The sequence below is a fragment of the Anolis carolinensis genome, chromosome 3 (assembly GCF_035594765.1).
Source record: "Anolis carolinensis isolate JA03-04 chromosome 3, rAnoCar3.1.pri, whole genome shotgun sequence".
Taxonomy (NCBI): Eukaryota; Metazoa; Chordata; class Lepidosauria; order Squamata; family Dactyloidae; genus Anolis; species Anolis carolinensis.
This window is the reverse complement of record NC_085843.1, coordinates 118,298,919-118,319,349: the sequence shown is the minus strand read 5'-3', so window position 1 is coordinate 118,319,349 and position 20,431 is coordinate 118,298,919. Positions and strand designations below refer to the sequence as shown.

Sequence of the window (20,431 nt, the reverse complement as noted above, 5' to 3'; positions counted from 1 at the left end):
CCCTTCTACACTGCCATATACCATATATACTCGAAGATAAGCCGAGTTTTTCAGCCCTTACTTATGAGCTGAAAAAAGCCTCCCCTGGCTTATATTGGGTCAAGGTCAAGCCAGCAGCGGAGCCTGGAGGCCATAGTATGTTTTCTTTTCCAAAACCTCCCTTCTCCGCTTCTCCTCCCAGGCTGGTTATCTTATTTTTTTGAGAGAGAAAGAGAGACAGAGACAAGAAGCGAATGTTTTCAAAAGTGAAAGGAGCGTGTGAGAGAAATCCTTGCAAGCCAGACTGCATGGGCAGAAGGGGAAGAAAAAAAGATATTCTTGCAAATTTGCACGATTCATTACAATTACTACTACTACTACTACTACTACTACTACTACTACTATTGCAAGAACATTTGAGTCCAAAGGGAGGGAAGGAGGGAAAAAGAGCAACAGAAGGTGTGTATTTCTTTTTATTCCTAAGGAAACAAAAATGAGGTGGGTTTTTTTTTAGAGGGGAGAGAAGTTTTAAAAAGCCTTTTCTGGCTACTTTTAGAGTTTGAAAAAGAGAGAAAGAAAAGAGGTGGGAAAGGGCAGGAGAAAAGAGGACAAAGTTGTTTTTAGGGGAATATTGCAGGAGGAAAATGCACATAGAGAGAGGATTTGCAAAGGTTTCAGGGGGAAATACACATGTGAAATTAGTATATATAATGATAGATCTATATCTAGCTCTGCATTGTTTATGTAGGCATTATATGTTTGCCTGTTACTATGTTGGAAGCTGGCCTGAGTCCCCAGGGGGAGATAGATAGAGCAGGGTACAAATGAAGCTGTTGATGATGATTATTATTATAAAGTTATTGTTGCTTTTCCACTTAAAGAGTTAGTTTACTATTTTTCTTTGAAATACAGCAAATATTCAAAACATTTAACCCACTAATGCCTCAATTAATGTAATTTTATTGGTTTCTGATTTTATTTTTGAAATTTACCAATAGCTGCTGCATTTCCCACCCTCGGCTTATACTCGAGTCAGTAAGTTTTCCCAGTTTTTTGTGGTAAAATTAGGTGCCTTGTCTTATGTTCGGGCTGTCTTATACTCGAGTATATACGGTAATCCAGATTATCAAATCAGATAATCTACATTATCTGCTTTGAACTGGATTATACGAGTCTACGTTGCTATATAATTTAATCCAAAGCAGACAACCTGGATTTTATATGGTATTGTAGAAGGGGCCTGGGTGTTACCCTGTTGTATCAGGATAAGACACCATGCAGACCCATTCAATGCAGATTATTGGCTTCCCCATTGTTCAAGTTTTAAAACACGCAACACAATCTCTGAGGCCCTTCACACTGAATAATGATAGCACTATGTTGTTAACTAACATCATGTTGACTTTGATTTATGGTGGCCCTACAAGTGGGTGATCTCCAAGTTACCCTGTTATAGACAGCCCTGATCAGGTCTCGCAAATTCAGGAACATGGCTTACTTGTCTGAGTCTATCCATCCATGATGTGGTCTTCCTCTTTTCTTGCTGTCTTCTACCTTATTAAACATTATTGTCTTTTCCAGTAAGTCATATATTCTCACACCTCCAAAATTAAAGTCTCAGTTGAGTAATCTTGGCTTCACGAAGACACATACAAGTTGCAAGCTGAGTGAGACTGAGAATGGAAATGAGTAATTGACAGTATTTATGATTGTTTGTGGAACTTATTTCAGAATATTGATCCGACTCCACCACACTGCACTTAGCAATATTCTATATTTTTACAGTGACTAAAAATAAACAGATCTGATTGTTCAATTCTGATACTAAGAAACAGCTCTTGTTCAATATTAGGCTAAAATATAGCAGTTATAGCTCAGGAACCTTCCACACAGCCATATAACCCAGAATATCAAGGCAGAAAATCCCACAATATCTACAGTAGAGTCTCACTAATCCAAGTCTCGCTTATCCAAGCCTCTGGATAATCCAAGCCATTTTTGTAGTCAATGTTTTCAATATATCGTGATATTTTGGTGCTAAATTCATAAATACAGTAATTACAACATAACATTACTGTGTATTGAACTACATTTTCTGTCAAATTTGTTGTATAACATGATGTTTTGGTGCTTAATTTGTAAAATCATAACCTAATTTGATGTTTAATAGGCTTTTCTTTAATCCCTTCTTATTATCCAAGATATTTGCTTATCCAAGCTTCTGCCGGCCCGTTTAGCTTGGATAAGTGAGACTCTACTGTACTTTGAACTGGGTTTTCTGAGTTTACACTGCCATATATTCCAGTTCAACGCAGATAGTGTGAGATTTTATTCAGCTGTGTGGAAGGGGCCTTAGAAATTTATTAGAAATAAAATGAATATGGTACAATTCAAGTTACTGAGGAAACACTGTTTAACACCTAATTTCTGAGCACACCAGTTCCCCAGATGTTGCATTGCCACTGGAAATGTTTTAGCATTATGATTACTCTCACTAGTATTTTTAGTGCGGGAAGCACATTCAACTAAACTTGAAGAAAGGCAATGCTTTGTTCTCTCTGCACTGGGTGTTTCTCTTGACATTGGAGTATTTTAAGAAAGGATTAATAAAAAATGTCAAAATAATTTAGAATCAAACTGTTTTCAAACATTCCTTTGGCCTTGCTCTAGCTCCAACTATGTAGGTTGGGAGTTATGCTCATCAAATATTTCATTTTGTAAGTTCTGGAAATTAGTATGTCTCCCAACTTTTTAAAAATAGATTTTGATCTGCAAACATAATAGAAGCTGACATTTCCTTCCATATGTTTAAAAGCTTTTCTTGCTGATGTACACATTTGAACAAAATTGGTCTAAAGATAAAGAACTAGTTCTGGTTAGCCTTTTCTGACAGTGTCAATTATGACTTAGCAATATGTATATTATATGCAACTTGATAAAACCTTACTTCAGTCTCTCCCTCCATCTCCCTCCCTCTCTTTGTCTTCAATTAGGCCTTTCAAGAAAAACATTGATATTATCAATCATAATCACTTCAGATCTTCCATATTCACCAATTATTATTTTTCCATAAACTGACAACTGTACAAGTGTTTTAAAAGTGAGAATGACATGCAACATCCTTATATTTAGCAAGATTTCTAGTATACGCATGTGGTTAGGATCTATAAAGTAAGATAGTTAGTACCAAACAATCTCAACAGAATACATTCCTCCAGTGGGATTGTTTCCCCCTTTTCTGGCAGAATAAACACATCATTTTAAAATATGGTATCACTGCTGAGAAATGGAGAGATCAACACCAACTGAATCAATTTTAATTGCAGGCTGCCATGCAAAAATGTGGAAAAGTTAAAGGGAGATGAATAATTCTGCAAGGCATTGTATACAGAATAGTCACTTGAGATTTTGAAAAATACATCAAAGTATGTGAAGAAACAAGTAACAGCAGTAGAACAAGATAATCCTTCTTGTGTTTAAGCAACTGCATGCTAGTTTATGAACACACACACCTTTTGTAACACAGACATACTTTTAATGTAACTGCTTTTTTAACCTAAACGCTATGGATGTTGTTGGGATACAACTCCTCATCAGAAATAGCCATGAGAACCAATAGTGACAACTTATGGCAGTTATACTCTGAATAAAATCTGGAAGACAACAAGCTACCCAGGCCTCCATGGAGGGCATCTATACACTGTAGAATCACAGAGTTGGAATAGAATATACCAAAAAGGCCATTCATTCCAACCTACCATGTAGGGAGAGAGTTCCACTGTTGAACAGCTCCTATGGTCAGAAAGTTCTTCCTCATGTTCAGGTGGAACCTCCTTTCCTGTCATCTGAACCCATTGCTCCGAGTCCTAGTCTCTAGGGCCACAGAAAGCAAGCCTGCTCTCTCTTTCCTGCATGGCAGGGGGTTGGACTAGATGGCCCAAGTGTTCTCTTCCAACTCTATTATTCTTCCTTATGACATCCTTTCAGATATTTAAATGGCTACCATGTCTCCTCTCAACCTTCCCTTCTGCAGGCTAAACATCCCCAGCTCTTTAAGACATTCCTCAAAGAGATTCATGGTCTCCAGACTTTTGACCATTTTAGATGCCCACCTCTGGAAACATTCCAGCTTCTCAATATCTCTCGCCATTAATTCTACAATGTAAATGCTTTCTTTGAGAACACTGAATGTATTGGATCAAAGACTTTGGGGTATGGGTCTCTTATCCCTCTCCTTAGCAAGATATAAAAAGAATTTCCAAAACTCGGGGCTATGTCTGTTTTTATTGTTGTTTTTATTGTTTTTATTGTTATTTTAAAGCTAAGTGTATTGTTTTAATCTATTTCTGTAAACCGCTCCGAGCCAAACTGGGAGTAGCAGTATACAAGTCTAATAAATAAATAAATAAATAAATATGTTTCACCTAAGAACAGAATTTCAGGTATATCCCCCCCCCCCAAAGAAGCATAATCTACAGACTTTGATTGTTTAATGAAATACTGAACTACACAAACCTTCTATCATCATACCATTTCCAAAGTGGGAGCCGTGAGAGTCTAGTGCAGCAAAATTAAGTTAAAGACTTACTTTAAATAACTCTTTAAAAATGCCTTAAATAATAACAATCTGACTACTGAATGAGTGCTGATGCACTAAAGCCTTAAAGGTGCCACGTGACTTGTGCTGCTAGTGTTTTAAAATCATCAACCACTAGAGGTCTGCAAACATAAGACTTCAGAGAGCCAATTTAAGAACTTTTAGTTAACGAACAAGACTTGAGGTATCTTAAAGATTGAGAGGTTTATTGTGATACAGGAGTTCACGCATTAAGTTTATGAGATGCATGAAAGAAAAGCAATTTATGGGGCCAGGGAAATTTTGAAATTCAAGCTATCTCACACAAGTCCAAATGCGAAGAGGCCATTCAGGACAGCATTCCAATATCTGCAAATTTCTGTGTTTGGTATATTTATATCATTGGTCAAAGAGCACACAAGCATATTCATCTTTGAATTAGAAAACTGCTTTGCTTGCTCTCAAAGATCATGGCATTATTTGTCTTCACTTCAAAACAATTAGGCATCTCCAAAAATATCTTCAGAGGGAAGATAAAAGATAACTTTAAAAAATAAATCCAAAATTATTTTTCAAAACATACATATTTGAAGAAGTATTCAACCATTTTTATCATCTCAATCTGCAAATTTATTATGTGCAGTAATATAGTATATTTAAAATACAGTAAATTTGTAGTAATCAGCAAATTTACTATGTGCAGCTGCGGTGGCACAATTAAACTCTTGTACCGTCTGAACTAAAAAGGAGCCCCGGTGGCGAAATGTGTTAAAGCACTGAGCTGCTGAACTTGCAGACCAAAAGGTCCCAGGTTCAAATCCTGGGAGCTGAGTGAGTGTCCGCTGTTGCTCCAGCTTCTGCCAACCTAGCAGTTTGAAAACATGCCAGTGTGAGTAGATCAATAGGTACCGCTCCGGTGGGAAGGTAACGGCGCTCCATGCAGTCATGCCGGCCACATGACCTTGGAGGTGTCTACAGACAACACTGGCTCTTCGGCTTAGAAATGGAGATGAGCACCAACCCCCAGAGTCAGACATGACTGGACTTAACGTCAGGGGAAACCTTTACCTACCGTCTGAACTGCTGACCTGAAGGTTGCCAGTTCGAATGTGAGAGATGAGGTCAGCTCCCGTCTGTCCGCTCTAACTTGCAGGGATATGAGAGAAGCCTCCCAGTAGGATGGTAAGACATCCGAGCGTCCCCTGGCAACATCTCTGTAGACGGCCAATTCTCTCACACCAGAAGCGACTTGCAGTATAGTCACTTCTGACACAATAAAAAAATAAGATCGTTTTCATGGAGATTGTCATCGGGGATTGCAATAAAATAAAATAAGCTTTGATTAATTAATTTGAAAAGATATTGTAGAACTCTGAAAGCAAACTAACTAAAACCATGTATGTGTTGAACAGATTTTAAAATGTTTGTGAATTGATTGTAATTGTTCCTGTGAATGTTTTGAATTTGTGATGGTTGGAAGGCCCCTTGGGTTCTGTTGTGGGAAAGAGGTGGCATACAATAAAACTAAATAAGTTGAAATTAGTTCTTTTTGGTTGCTGTGAGTTTTCTAGGCTGTATGGCCATGTTACAGAAGCATTCTCTCCTAACATTTCACCTACATCTATGCCAGGCACCCTCAGAGGTTGTGAGGATCCTTGGAAACTAGGCAAGTGGGGTTTATATATCTGTGCAATCTGCTGGGTAGGAGAATGAACGCCTGTCTGTTTGAGGCAAGTGTGAATTTTGCAACTGATCACCTTAAATAGCCCTGCAACTTCAAAGCCTGGCAGTTTCCTGCCTGGGGAAATCCTTTTGTTGGGAGGTGATTAGCTAGCCCTGATTGTTTCTTGTCTGGATCTCCCCTGTCTTCTGAATGTAGTTCTTTATTTACTGTCCTGATTTTAGAGGTTTTTAATACTGGTATTTTGTTCATTTTCATGGTTTCTCATTTATGTTGAAATGGTCCACATGCTTGTAGATTTCAATGGCTTCTCTGTGTAGTCTTACATGGTGGTTGTGAAAGTGGTCCTGTATTTTTGTATTCTCCAATAATATGCTGTGTCCAGGTTGGTTCATCAGTTGCTCTGCTATGGCTGACTTCTCTGGTTGAATTAGTCTGCAGTGCCTTTCCTATTCCATGATTTGTGTTTGGGCAATGTTACATTAGTTGGTCCCTATGTCTCCGCGGTATACGGTAGACTCCTGCAGAGGTGAGAGGATCCCTCTTGTCCTTTGCTGAATGTAGCATTTGTTGGATTTTTAATAGGTCTGTAGATAAGTTTGTAGGTTGTGTTTATCAGCTTCCCTATGCAATTTTCTTTTTGGTTAGCTTCCTGACTCTTTCAGTGCAGGGCTTCCCAAGTTGTTTGCGGTGGTTTTCCCAATGTGTAAGCCCAAATCCCAAAAAGGCCACTTGAGACCAATTACCAAAAATTGTGCCATCTGTATTGACCCATGGGCCATTGCGAGTCTCATCATCAAAGAGGATTCTGCTAGCTGCCATCCAAGGATGCATCTACACTGTAGAATTAACACTGTTTGACCCCACTTCAAAGCTTTTAGCTGCATTTATTCCAGAGTAGAGCAGGCATGGACAAACTAGGGGCCTCCAAGTGTTTTGGACTTTGACTCCCACCATTCCTAACAGCCTTAAGTGGCTGAGGGGGAAAAGAAAGGGCCTGAGGCTGTTAGGAAGGCTGGGAGTCAAAGTCCAAAACACCTGGAGGCCCCAAATTCGCCATGCCTGGTGTAGAGCCATACCAATCTGCCTTGAGCTTTCAGAAGAAAGAGTAGGACATAAATAATATAATAACCATCATTATTTGACAACTACTACAGGGCTAAACTTCTCTTTAATAGTTGAGAAGTAAGGCCCAGCCATAACAACACCACCACAAACCACCTCTCCTTCCAACTAACAGTCAACGTCTTCTCGCCCTCCTTTTATACAGACCAACACGCAGAGGAGGGAGGGGTGTCAAGGCTCTTCCAACAGCCGTCCCCGCCTCCTGTAGAAAGCGCCGTCCAGCAAGCTCCACGGCGCTTGCGCCAAAGCCTACCAGGGAGGCGGGGCAGGTCGTGAGCAGCCCTTGGGCGCCCGCCAGCCAATAGAAAGGCGCCTTGCTGGGCGCGCGAGCCCCCTCTCTTGTCCCCCCTCCCCGCTCGCCGTTCCGCTCGACCCTCTTTTGTGGAGTCCGCCGCCATCACAGGGAAGCGCTCAAAAGGGCGGCGCTGTGGTCGTTGTTTTTCTCCCGGTACGTATTTTTTTTTACTACTTCTCCCTAATCGTGCCGCGTACTTCATTAATAAACAAAGGAGACAGGAGGAGGAGGCGGTTCTTTTTTCCCCTTTCTGCGTGAAGTCCCTCCCCCACTCGGCCCCCGCCTCCATTTTCTGCTTATGTTGTTCCCTCTCCCTCCGAGGGGCCTTTCTGCGCATGCGTGATGCGCATTCCTTCAGGTTCCTTCTATGGAATCTTTTGAGATTTGCTAATTTAGTGCGCGATTTAAAAGATACTCTGAAAGAGAGGCCTTGAAGATTAAACACTCAAAATTCATTGCAAACTATAGTGTGACACGGGAATGGCAAATCTTTTACCAAACTTCACATCTCAAGATTTCGTAGGATGCAGCCATGGCTCTTAAAATGGGATCAAACTGCTGTAATGGTGCTGTGTGGATACAGCCTCAGTCTCATTGATTGCCCATAATGACTTGATAGTTAATATATTAAGAACATTGTCCTGAATTTTTTAATATCCAAGAGTTTGTGTCATTTGTATTATGTACAGTAGTACTTTTTATTATACTACTTTAATATTATGTTTCATTTTTTAAAATACGTGAATAGCTAGTGATCTAAACATTAATAAACGTTAACATCTGCTATTTTGAGAGTGTGTGTGGCAGATTCTGGTTTTCTGTTGTTAGCGCAACCAGGCAAACTGAAGATTTGTAGTTTTGTCCATTATTGGGGTTTGCGCCCGACTAGATACATAGGATGCAACCCTCCTTTCTGAATTTCTAGTGTAACTTTTCCATATGATCTTCAAGGCATATACCCATTATTAATTTGGTTTTTAATTACAGTCATAACTGTATAGAGTGGGCTGCATTCCCTCAGTCTTCAGATGCACTCTGGTTTGCAAGTGACAGTTAATTCAGTGAAACTGGTTTGGCATGACTAGTGTCAGGCTGTGTGGCTGCATGATCACTGGACACGTAGATATTTTGTTTGGTACTTGATGCTTTTAGCAGGTAAAGATTCAAGCAGAACTTTTTTAAAGAGTAACAATGTTTGTTTACTTATAACTTCATGTATTTAATTATACAGGCACATTTCTTTTCAAGGGTAAGCACTTTAAAACGTTTTGAGAGTTTGTATCTTAAAATTTAATCACTTCTTCATAAACTATATTGTTTTATGCAGCTATCTTTAATAATAGTTTACTTTCAAAGAAAACACATGTCTCAACAGTTCACTAGCTTCTAACACTGCCTTCTGCACTCTAACAGACTTCTGCACTCAAGCTGACTCAAGGCTCAACTGACTCCTGTCATTTCTTTTAAAACGAAACATTCTAAACTGTCACTGAGTCATTCTTTAACAGTGATCCATAGATTTTCATCACATACATAATGAAAGCTTCAGTATGATCTATAATGCATAGGCTTATTTTCTTCTGAATTTTGTGTGTTCCATTATTTAAGTTTGCAGTATGGTCCCTACTGCCTAGCTTTCCTGAAAACAGCTTGGGGAGCAAGCATTTCTCTCTCCATATATAGCAACAGTCTTTTATAATTTTTATTTTCCTGGGGCATAACCTGTACTTGGGAAAATAGGTTATTATACAGAATACAGAAATGCAGAATGGTTTCCAGTTGGCAACAGGGTCATGCAAGGCTGCATTTTATCAACCTATCTGTTTTAACTTGCTTGTTTAATGTATTATACATAAAGCAAGACTGGTCATGGAAGGCATTGTGAAAACTGAAGGAAGGAACATCAGCTATTAGCAATATACAGATGACAGCATACTGCTAGCAGAATACAACAAAGGTTGAGCTATTAGTGAAGAATGTCAAGGAAGAAAGTTCAAAGGCAGAAAACAAAAATAATGCATAATTTAAAATAGATAACACAAACATTTAAATAGTCCAAAAATTTCCATAATTTGACTCGGTTTTTAATCAGAATGGAGACTGTAGTCAAGAAACCAGAAGAAGACAGATCATGAAGTGTCAAAATGTATCCTTGAATACAAAAGTTAGGATTGTCCAATGTTCATGCCATTGTATTTTTCATTTCTGTGTATGGTTGTGAAAGATTGAAGAAAGAAGACATTAATCTGTGATGTGCTGTAGAAGAGTTCTACAGATACGCTGGAGTCCTAAGACAAATAAATGGACCTGAGAGCGAAGTAAAGCTCAAGTATTCTCTGAAGCCAAGTTGATTAAACTGAGACTGTTGTACTTTGGAGATACTATGACATGACATGATTTAAAAGACAATCAAGGAATAAAAGTCCTGGGTCTGCAAGATTTGAGCAGGGCTGTTGATGATAGGATGACTTGGCTAGCTCTCATTCATAGAGTTATCATAAGCTCCTTAGGGTTATGCACAGTCCTTATCTCCTTCCTTTAGTGTGGGTATGCAGGTGGAGGAACTGTCTGCTGCCATGTCGCTGGATTTTATGTATTATGAAATGATGGCATCTTAGCCACAGAACTAGCACACAGCAGTTCTCATACAGAAAATTACATCAGGGGCAGTATTATAACCTAATATGGAAGAATAGACTCATTTTTGGTGTCAAAGAAAGAGTATTTTATATTTTAAAATACAAATATTTCTTGGGTTACAAACAAGATGGGTTATGTTGAATTATGTTCTTAAGTTGAATTTGTATGTAAGTTAGAATAGGTACATTTGTAAAGTGTAAATCCAGTAATTAAAAAATTGAAGAGCACAGGGAAAAGTTCTGCCTTTCTTTTGTTGTCTGTGCCCCTGTTCAGAAGTTTTCACCTCACTTTCTTTTCTTATGACAATTGGATTTTTGAAAACATTGTTGTAGAAATTAGGATTGGTGATAAAGCTTCAGCGGAGACACCTTTTCTTCATGATAACTCTCACAGAAGTGAATTTCCCTTCCTAGGGTACATTTCTCTCACTTTCTGTTGTCTCACCCCCATTTGTAACTAGGAGTTGCATGTACATTAAGTTGGATGTCAAGGACTGCCTATAATTAATCCTAATTACACACATTACATTGTGTGTAATGTCATTTCCCCGGAATTATTTAAATAATCCATAAAGCAATTTTGGCTTTCCATTAATTTCATTAATTTACATTAATTGTGATTAACATTTGATGTAGCCCTTTTTTGAACTGATAAACCCCATCATATGTGATATTTTGTAGCTGAATTTCAGTTCATGCTGTGGACCTTTCCCTTCCTACCTCTTCCCCCATCTCTCCTGGCCAGCAGTCATCAGTGTCCCTTCATCAGTTTTCTAGAGAATTCGCCAGTTCCAGAAGAGATTTGGGTTAGGGAGTTACAGAGAGAATCAATTTGATTTATAGATCCTTAATTACTAGACAGAGAACGTTTTGCACTTTAAGTAAGATTAAAGTTGCCAAAAGTAAGATCAAAGTTGCCAAAACTGTAGCTGTATCATAACAAAGCATGCTGAGTTATTCTGAATAATACAAAGAGTGCAAACTCAAGTTTGTTATGCATTAGCCAGCTAGGCTTTTGTTTTGAGTCTTTCAGTATTGCTCAGCTTCAAAACTTATTTAAACAAACTTTAGAGTGCAAGACACATTATAAGTTATGATGTAATGGCATTCCACTTTTGAACAAGGATAGAAAAAAACATACTTTCAGTACAAAATAGAGAAGTGTCCATTTTAAACCTATATCATAATTCACCCATTAAACCCACTTTCACTTCTGTGGAGTTAGTAGTTCAGGCTCCTCATAATGTCTTGGTTATAATCCTGTTGGCCAGTATAGGCAGTGGTTGGATACTCTCTGCAGATTGTTTATTTTGTTGGGTTTTCAGCAACAATAAAAGCATCTGTAACAGGTAAACAGCATAAATTGCCTTTGCAGACTCAGCTGATGGTTTTGTATACAATGAAATAATCTATATTCAAGAATCCTTTGTGCAGTGAATTTGTAACATAGTCTCTCAAAGCAGCAGATGATACATGCAGCTTAATATCTGTAGAGTGTTCTAAAATAATAAAATTATTCCATTTTTCTTAATGCATATATCTCATACTTAATTGACCGAGCTATCATTTATTTGCTAACTTGATTTTAGGATTTTATTTTAACAACATTTTATGTATTTTAGTCCTAATTTTTAAATCTTTATTTCAGGAATACTGGAACATACAGTTTGCAAACATGTGTAGTGTTTTACCACCTGACAGCAGAAGAATTGGCAGTTTGAACATCCTGCATAAAACAACAGAGCGATTAGAGTGTGATCACTGTAATTTTAGGGGCTCTGACTATGAAAACATACAGATTCACATGGGTACAATCCACCCTGAATTTTGTGATGAAATGGACACTGCGGGATTGGGGAAACTTATATTTTACCAGAAAAGTGCAAAGTTGTTCCACTGCCACAAATGTTTTTTTACCAGCAAGATATTTTGTAATGTTTATTACCACATTACTGCTCACCATGCAGTGTCTGACAAATGGAATGAAGAACAGAAAGATTTATTAGACACAGAGACACAACCCATAGAGAAACCTTATTTGGTAGAAACTCAAAAACCTCTGTCTCCTGAATCTCAGAAAACTTCTATATCTTTGGAGTGTCAGAAACCTGTTGCTTCAGAACCCCTGAAATCTGATGTCGGTCTGTTCTCCAAGACACAAAAGTCCACCACAGTTACACTGGCGGAACAACCCAAGATTGCTCCACTTGCTTGTCCAGAGCCACAGAAACCTCTCTGTGTCACACCAGAACTTCCAAAGCCTATTACAACAGTATTGTCAGAGCCACTGAAACCAATCCCTTCTGTGACTCCAGAACCAATGAAGCCTGTCTCAGTAGAGTCCCCAGAACTACCAAAGCCTATCTTGGCACTTTTGCCTGAATCACAGAAACCTACTGCAGCCACATATATCGAGCCACAGAAACCTCTCCCTATTGTACATCCAGAACTGTTTGTGTCAGTCCCAGAACCAGAAAAACCTGCTCCACTTGTGCCTCTGGAGCCACAGAAACTCATGCCACCTGCATCCCCAGAGCCTCAAAAGATTATTCGGCCTGTGTCACCACCTGCATCTACATCTGAACCACAGAAATTTACTCCAAGAGTGTCTCCTGAGCCCCGTAGGCACTCTCCTGCAGTATCTCCTGAGCCCCGCAGGCACTCTCCAGCAGTGTCTCCTGAACTTCGCAGGCACTCTCCAGCAATATCTCCTGAGCCCCGCAGGCACTCTCCCGCAGTGTCTCCCGAGCCCCGCAGGCATTCACCGGCTGTATCTCCCGAATTAAAGAAATTTCCTCCTGGTGCTCTGTCTTCAGAACCTCGTAGGCATATTCCTCAGATGCGGCGGCCTACATCAGCACTTTCCCCTGAGCCACGCAAACCTGAGCCACCACTCTCCCCGGATCCTTGGAGGACCTGTCCCAATATTGCTCCAGAGTCTTGGAGGTCTGCTCCTAGTATTTCTCATGAGCAACAAAAATCTATCACTGTTTCACCTTGGTCCCCTAAACCTCCGCAATCTATGCCTATAGAACCCAGAAGACCTGCCTCAGAACCAAGAAGGCCAGGCCATTTGATGTCCCCAGAATCTCAGAGGTTTGTGTCAGAGCCCTGGAAATCTACTCCATTGCCTGAATCACATAAGTCTAGTTTTGCTTCCTCGGAGCCCTGGAAGCCCATTTCTTCTGTTTATCCTGAAGGCTGGAAACCAGTGTTGTCTCCTGATACGTGGAGGCCATCACCATCAGTTCCACCACCTGTTCCACCTATGCAGGCAGAACTTCGAAAGCCTTGCTCTCCAATGTCTCCAGATCTTTGGAAACCTTCCTTCTTTCCTGAGCAGCGCAAGCCCACTCCTCCTGTATCTCCTGATCCTTGGAAATTTCCTTCTGATTCCCGAAAGTCTCCTTTCTTTTCTGAGACACAGAAGCCTACTCCTTTTGTTTCATCTGAACTCCAAAAGCGTGCATTATTTTCTGAAAGCCGAAAACGGGCTCTGTTTCCTGAATCTAAAAAATCTATTCCTGCTGAGTTGCAGAAACGTTCATTCTTCCATGAAGCCCCCATGACTTTTCCTGAAATCCCAAAACATGCCTTGTTCTCTGACTCTCACAGACCTCTGCCTGTCTCTTCTGAAACTCCAAAGCATTCTTTCTTTCAAGAGCCCCAGAAGCATGTTCTTGTTTCTTCTGAAGTTCAGGACCATGTTCCGTTTTCAGAGCCTCAGAGGTCACCTGTTGTTTCTCATGAAGTGATGAAGTCTCCTCCAGTTTCTCCTGAAATACAGAAACCAGCATCCTTTGCAGAATTTCAGAAGTCATCTCCTGGTTCTCCTGAGAAACAAAGGCAGAGTTTCTTTTCTGAGCCTTCAAAGCATTCTCTTTTGCCTGAACTTCAAAAACCATTTTCTGAACAGAAGCAGATCTTTGGTTCTGATGCCCATAAACCAATAGAAACAGTGGGCATGGAAGACCACAAAACTACTTTTTCTGACTTCAACCAGCCGGCTGCATCTGTTTTGTCAGACTTGCAGACATGTACTGAATCTGGCAATAAAGATTACTTTACTGAACATCCAGAAATTGAGAATCCGTTTGGGAGTCTACTAGCTCCAAAGGAACAGCCTACACAAGTCAAAGAAACTTCAGAAGAAGTATATCCTTGCCCAAAGAAGAAGCCTAGGAAGAAAAAGCAGGAGATTTCTTGTACAGATCCAAATATCAGTGAAAGTGGAAATACTGAAATGGAGACATCAGAGGTAAAGGAACAGGATTCCAGTAGTGATCAAGAGCAGTTTGACACAGAATCTCCAGATCACAATAAAGATACCAAAACCGAAGCAGCTACTCCTACTAAGACTAAATGTGCATTACAGTTTACAGAAGAGAAAGAGGCTTTCATACCAGAGGAAGAGATTGCAAAATATATGAAGCGTGGCAAAGGCAAATACTACTGCAAAATTTGTTGCTGCCGGGCTATGAAAAAAGGTGCTGTATTGCATCATTTGGTTAACAAGCATAATGTCCATAGTCCATACAAATGTGACGTGTGTGGAAAGGCTTTCCTTTTGGAATCTCACCTTAAAAACCATGTTGTTGCTCATGGTCAAACTATTCTTAGATGTCCACATTGCAGTTTTGAGACAAACTTTCCTAGAGGCTTTAAGAAACATTTAACTCATTGTCAGAACCGTCGTAATGATGAAACCAACAAGAAACAATTGGACACCAGTACTGAGCCACAGAGTGAGAGCCAACCAAGTGAAGAGGCTGTTAAGGTGGAAGGTTCAGTGCCTTCAGTGGAAGGCACTGAACCACCAAATGAATCACTTGCTGAACCACAAGTTCAGTGATTTTTTTTGGAAGTTCTCTATAAAATTTAATAGTGCTGTGGTCAGTGAAGTAAAGTTCTATATCTATATCTTTGTATTAGCATGTCACAGTAAATTTTGACCATAAATCCAATGCAGAATTACGTACACTCAAGTTGTTGATCTATCAGTATGCTTAACATTGTTATTTTGTGGTCATTCTGATTAGTTTGAAGAAGTAGTAATACATAACTGCCAAAGTAATGAAGATGTTAAAGGTGTCATTTTTAAACACAAGATTGTTTTAGCAGAATTTAAAACATCAGAATTCTAACAACAGTTTAACTGAAGACGTCCAATTTCATATTTGAAGATGTGTCTAATGGTAGGACTATCAGTAAATACAAATTGTGTTAAACCATGCATGTAGTGGTATAACTGTTTGTAACTGTAAGTTGTGATCCTTTTTATATGTATTGGGAAAAGAAATTAACATCTTAAATCCAGTTGCTAATCTCATCTGGTGTAAAATCATTGAATGAAATACGAAATGTGTAAATCTCATTATTTTAGTGGGTCTGCTCTAGCTAACAATAGCCATTGAATTTAGGCTACAGTTCCCACATAAGTGAATTTCTTGCTTACGTTATTCATGTAAATGTACTTCTTTTGTACCATATATGAAGCATGTGTGAGAAACAGCCAGTACAATGACAAATGTATTGGAAATGCATTGTCCTGCCTTGTATAATTGTTCTTTATATTTAAAAATTGATTTTAATTATTCTTTTATATTCTTCTCACAATAAAAATAATGTATTTGGAAATTCTTAAATTGTATGTGTCATTTCCATATACATTTATGCCTTTTAGTCTAATAGATTGGGACAAAATGTCATAAGTGTGATGTAGTGAAACAAGCATCATACAGTAGAAGAATTCCATTTAGGGGAACATTTTCTTTTACCCTTGAGAGAATATTGAAATGAATTTGAAAGAGAAAGTCCCCCATAGAAGTAGTCTTTTATCTAAGTTTATTTCATTGTCATTTCATTTTGTGTTTCCTGGCTGTCCGTGTTTGAGTGGAACAGCATATTTTACGTTTTCAAGCCATCCTGAGAAATTGCCTATTGCTCTTGGGTGGAAAAGAAACTTTTTCTGACAGGTTTTCGAAATGAAGAAATCCATTCTGAAATGGAGCAAAAGGGTACACAGTATGCCAATTCTCAGCCAAACCATCAAAAAAGCTTTCTTTCCTGAACAAGTGATTATATCAACAGGACATAATCTGCAATAGACCAGGAAAACTAGCACAGTAGGAGTGAGGCTGATCTTGGGATACGTGGGATCTCTGACCCCCACCAATATTTGAATTAGATCCAAAATCAGTTTCTTGGCCAGAACCCACACGTACTTTTTTGGACAGAGTAGGGTGTTTCAAATTATTTTAGAGAAACAAGGACAAAGAACCAGGTGCAGATAAGTTGTTTCCATGATCACTTCATAGAATCATAGAGTTGGAAGAGACCTCATGGGCCATCCAGTCCAACCTTCTGCCAAGAAGCAGGAAAATTGCATTCAAAGCACCCCTGACAGATGGCCATCCAGCTTCTGCTTAAAAGTGTCCAAAGAAGGAGGCTCCACCCCAGTCCGGGGCAGAGAATTCCACTGCTGAACAGCTCTTTCACACAGTGAGGAAGTTCTTCCTAATGTTCAGGTAGAATCTCCTGTAGTTTGAAGTAGTTGTTTCGTGTCCTAGTCTCCAGGGCAACAGAAAACAAGTTTGCTCCTTCCTCCCTATTACTTCCCCTCACATATTTATACATGGCCATCATGTCTCCTCTCAGCCTTCTCTTCTGCAGCTAAACATGCCCAGCTCTTTCAGCTGCTCCTCATAGGGCTTGTTCTCCAGATCCTTGATCATTTTAGTCGCCCTCTTCTGGACACATTCCAGCTTGTCAACATCTCCCTTAAATTGTGTTGCCCAGAATTGGATACAGTATTCCAGGTTTCTGACCAAGACAGAATAGAGAGGCAGCATGACTTCCCTGGATTTCTAGACATTATACTCCAATTTATGTGGGCCAAAATGCCATTGTCTTTTTTTGCCACCGCATCGCATTGTAGGCTCATGTTTAACTTGTTGTCCACGAGGACTCCAATATTTTCACACGTACTGCTGTCAAGCCAGTCCCCCATTCTGTATTTTTTTCTTTTCATTTCTTCAGCCTAAGTGGAGTATTTTGCATTTATCCCTGTTGAAGTTCATTTTGTTAGTTTTGGACCATCTCTAAACTGTTAAGATTGTTTTGAATTCCGCTCCTGTCTTCTGGAGTATTAGCTATCCCTCCCAATTTGGTGTCGTCTGTAAACTTGACCATGCCTTCTAACCCTTCATCTAAGTTATTAAAAATGTTGAACAGAAACGGGCCCAGGACGGAACCCTGTGGCACTCCACTTTTCACTTCTTTCCAGGATGAAGCGGAAGCATTGGTGAGCTCCTTTGGGTTTGTTCATTTAGCCAGTTACAGATCCATCTAACCTTCATTTTGCCTAGCCCACATTTGACTAGTTGGCATGACTTGTTTTTGATAAATCTGTGTTGACTATTAGCAATGACCGCATTCCTTTATAAGTGTTTGCAGGCTACTTGCTTGATTTTTTTTCCAGAATTTTGCCTGGACATGAGGCTGACCGGATGGTAATTGTATGAGTCGTCCTTTTTTCCCTTCTTGAAGATGCTGCTGCTCAGTCGTTTAGTCATCGCCGACTCTTCGTAACCTCATGGACCAGTCCACGCCAGAGCTCCCTGTTGACCGTCACCACCCTCAGTTCCTTCAAGGTCAAGCCAATCACTTCAAGGATACCGTCCATCCATCTTGCCCTTGGTCGGCCTCTCTTCCTTTTTCCTTCCATTTTCCCCAGAATCGTGATCTTTTCCAAGCTTTCCTATCTCCTCATGATGTGGCCAAAATACTTCAGCTTTGCCTCTGATATCCTTCCCTCCAGTGAGCAGCCGGGCATTATTTCCTGGAGGATGGACTGGTTGGATCTTCTTGCAGTCCAAGGCACTCTCAAGATTTTCCTCCAGCACCAGAGTTCAAAAGCGTCTATCTTCCTTCGCTCAGCCTCCCTTATGGTCCAGCTTTCACATCCATAGGTTACTATGGGGAATACCATTGCTTTGACTATGCGGACCTTCGTTGCCAGTGTGATGTCTCTGCTCTTCACTATTTTGTCAAGGTTGGCCATTGCTCTCCTCCCAAGAAGTAAACGTCTTCTGATTTCCTGGCTGCAGTCTGCATCTGCAGTGATCTTCGCACCTAGAAATATAAAGTCTGTCACTGCCTCCACGTTTTCTCCTTCTATTTCCCAGTTATCAATAGGTGTAGTTGCCATGATCTCGGTTTTCTTGACGTTTAACTGCAACCCAGCTTTTGCACTTTCTTCTTTCACCTTGGTGATAAGGCTCCTCAGCTCTTCCTCACTTTCGGCCATCAGAGTGGTATCACCTGCATACCTAAGGTTGTTAATGTTTCTTCCAGTAATTTTAACTCCGGCCTTGGATTCCTCAAGACCCGCATGTCGCATGATTTCTCCGGAGACAGACAAGGTGACTTGGTATCCCCATACACTCGAAGATAGGGACCGCATTTGCCCTCCTCCAGTCTGCTGGGACTTGCCCCGTTCTCCAAGAACTCTCAAAGATGTTTGCCAGTGGTTCCGAAATAACTTTTGCTAGTTCCTTCAATACTCTTGGATGTAGATGATCTGGCCCTGGGGACTTGAATTCAGTTAGAAAGGTAGGCTCTGCTGCCTCCCTCTCCCCCCCCCCCCCCCGGCTGCCTTTAGGCCCTGCCCCCTTCGGATCCTAGCAACTCCCTCAGCCAAAATGGCGCCCAGAGCACAGGCAGACCCTTCACATTGCAGCAGTGTGTGAAAAGTAACAATCCAAAGGTACTTACCCTGCTGGCACAATCCCTTGGACAAGGAGGGCAAGACAACTGTTACAGAAGCTACCTTTTATTGTACTGGGTAAACTTGTACATGTTTGCAGAAGAGCAAAGGTCCAAAGTTCATTGAAATTGTAATTTTTGGTTCCATCCAATTGTAATGCCATAGATTTTTTTTCAGGGGTTACAAAACTGTGTGTGTGTGTGTGTGTGTGTGTGTGTGTGTGTGTGTGTATTTCGTGGAGTGAATCATTGGTGGCTTGAGTTCAAGCCCTGTGAGTTGTGGGTCACTCTTACCCAATCCCGAATATGTTGAGAGCCCATACTGTGTGTGCATAGTGGGAGACTGGTTTAATACGAAAAGCAATCATTATAGCTACTTAGCACTGCTGAAGAGATGACAAGCTATCTGCTTAAATTACAGCTTCAGTAATTGCATTTTCGCCAGGACTATACAATCAGAGGTGAATGTTTCACTTGCATCTGAAAAGAAAGTTTTAGCTGCTCTTGGAACATTGCTAAAATGTTACTTGCATAAAGCTTGTATGTGTTTTAAATTCAAAATCACCAGATAAAAGCATGTGTCACCAACTGCTTTCTCTCAGTCTCTCTAAGGTACTACAATATCCCTTTGCACGGAGAAAGTCATATCAGCTTACACTCTAGTCAAGAGACAGAAGAATTAAACTGGACCCAAAATTTACTTAAGCAAAAGAAAGGAGCTACTGTTTGGGGACAAAAATTTCTTAGAGGGGACACAGTGATCTCTTATATGTATAAGAATAGCAGCTGATCTCTGTTTTGTTTTCTTTGTAGATTAGTTAGATTACAGACATTTGTCCTTGGGGAGGTGTTAGTAAATTAAAAGTATATTTACAGTACTGTGAGGCAGAAGGAGATTGTGTAGACAGAGAACACGAAATGGTGTGCACATAAGCATTCATTTTGGCATTTATGCCCTATCAGTATTGTGTTTTTCTTTTAAGCATTCATAATTACTTAATATGGAGCTCACAGTGGCATAGCAGGTTAAATTGCTGAGCTGCACAACCTGCTGACTGAAAGGTCAGCGGTTCAAATCTGGGGAGGGGATGAACTTCTGCTGTTAGCCCCAACTTCTGCCAACCTAGCAATTGGAAAACATACAATCTGAGTAGATCAATAGGTACCACTTTGGCGGGAAAGTAACAGCACTCCATGCAGTCATGCTGGCCACATGACCTTGGAGGTATCCACGGACAACACCAGCTCTTCAGCTTAGAAATGGAGATGAGCACTGACTCCCACAGTCAGACACGACTAGACTTAATGTCAGGGGAAAACCTTTACCTTTATCTTTAATTACTTAATGTTGTATAATGGTTTGAATACTG

General features: G+C 40.1%; 2 protein-coding genes across 3 annotated transcripts in view; one reads left to right on the top strand and one right to left on the bottom strand.

Annotated features, from left to right (window-relative positions):
- The window catches only part of LOC100561431 (F-box only protein 36), a 33,868-nt gene extending 14,739 nt beyond the window's left edge, over positions 1 to 19,129 (bottom strand). Inside the window, exons 1-2 of one of the 2 annotated variants that reach the window (XM_008107042.2) lie at positions 19,071 to 19,129; positions 11,501 to 11,635 (exon numbers count right to left, since the gene is read on the bottom strand). The gene's annotated coding sequence lies outside the window, so the exon portion shown is untranslated. Of the gene's footprint in view, positions 1 to 1,477; positions 1,636 to 11,500; positions 11,636 to 19,070 lie in introns of those variants that run through there. The other variant, XM_008107038.3, reaches the window with a different exon arrangement.
- On the top strand, positions 7,692 to 15,932 carry champ1 (chromosome alignment maintaining phosphoprotein 1). Its single transcript, XM_003218759.4, has 2 exons — positions 7,692 to 7,809; positions 11,944 to 15,932. Exon 2 carries the CDS (start codon positions 11,971 to 11,973, stop codon positions 15,145 to 15,147), a length of 3,177 nt encoding a protein of 1,058 aa, XP_003218807.2. The 5' UTR covers positions 7,692 to 7,809; positions 11,944 to 11,970; the 3' UTR covers positions 15,148 to 15,932.
- Positions 19,130 to 20,431: the final 1,302 nt, after the last annotated feature.

Excerpts from the sequence above, each read along its gene's own strand:
- champ1 (XM_003218759.4), top strand. The coding sequence starts at position 11,971 with ATGTGTAGTGTTTTACCACCTGACAGCAGAAGAATTGGCAGTTTGAAC.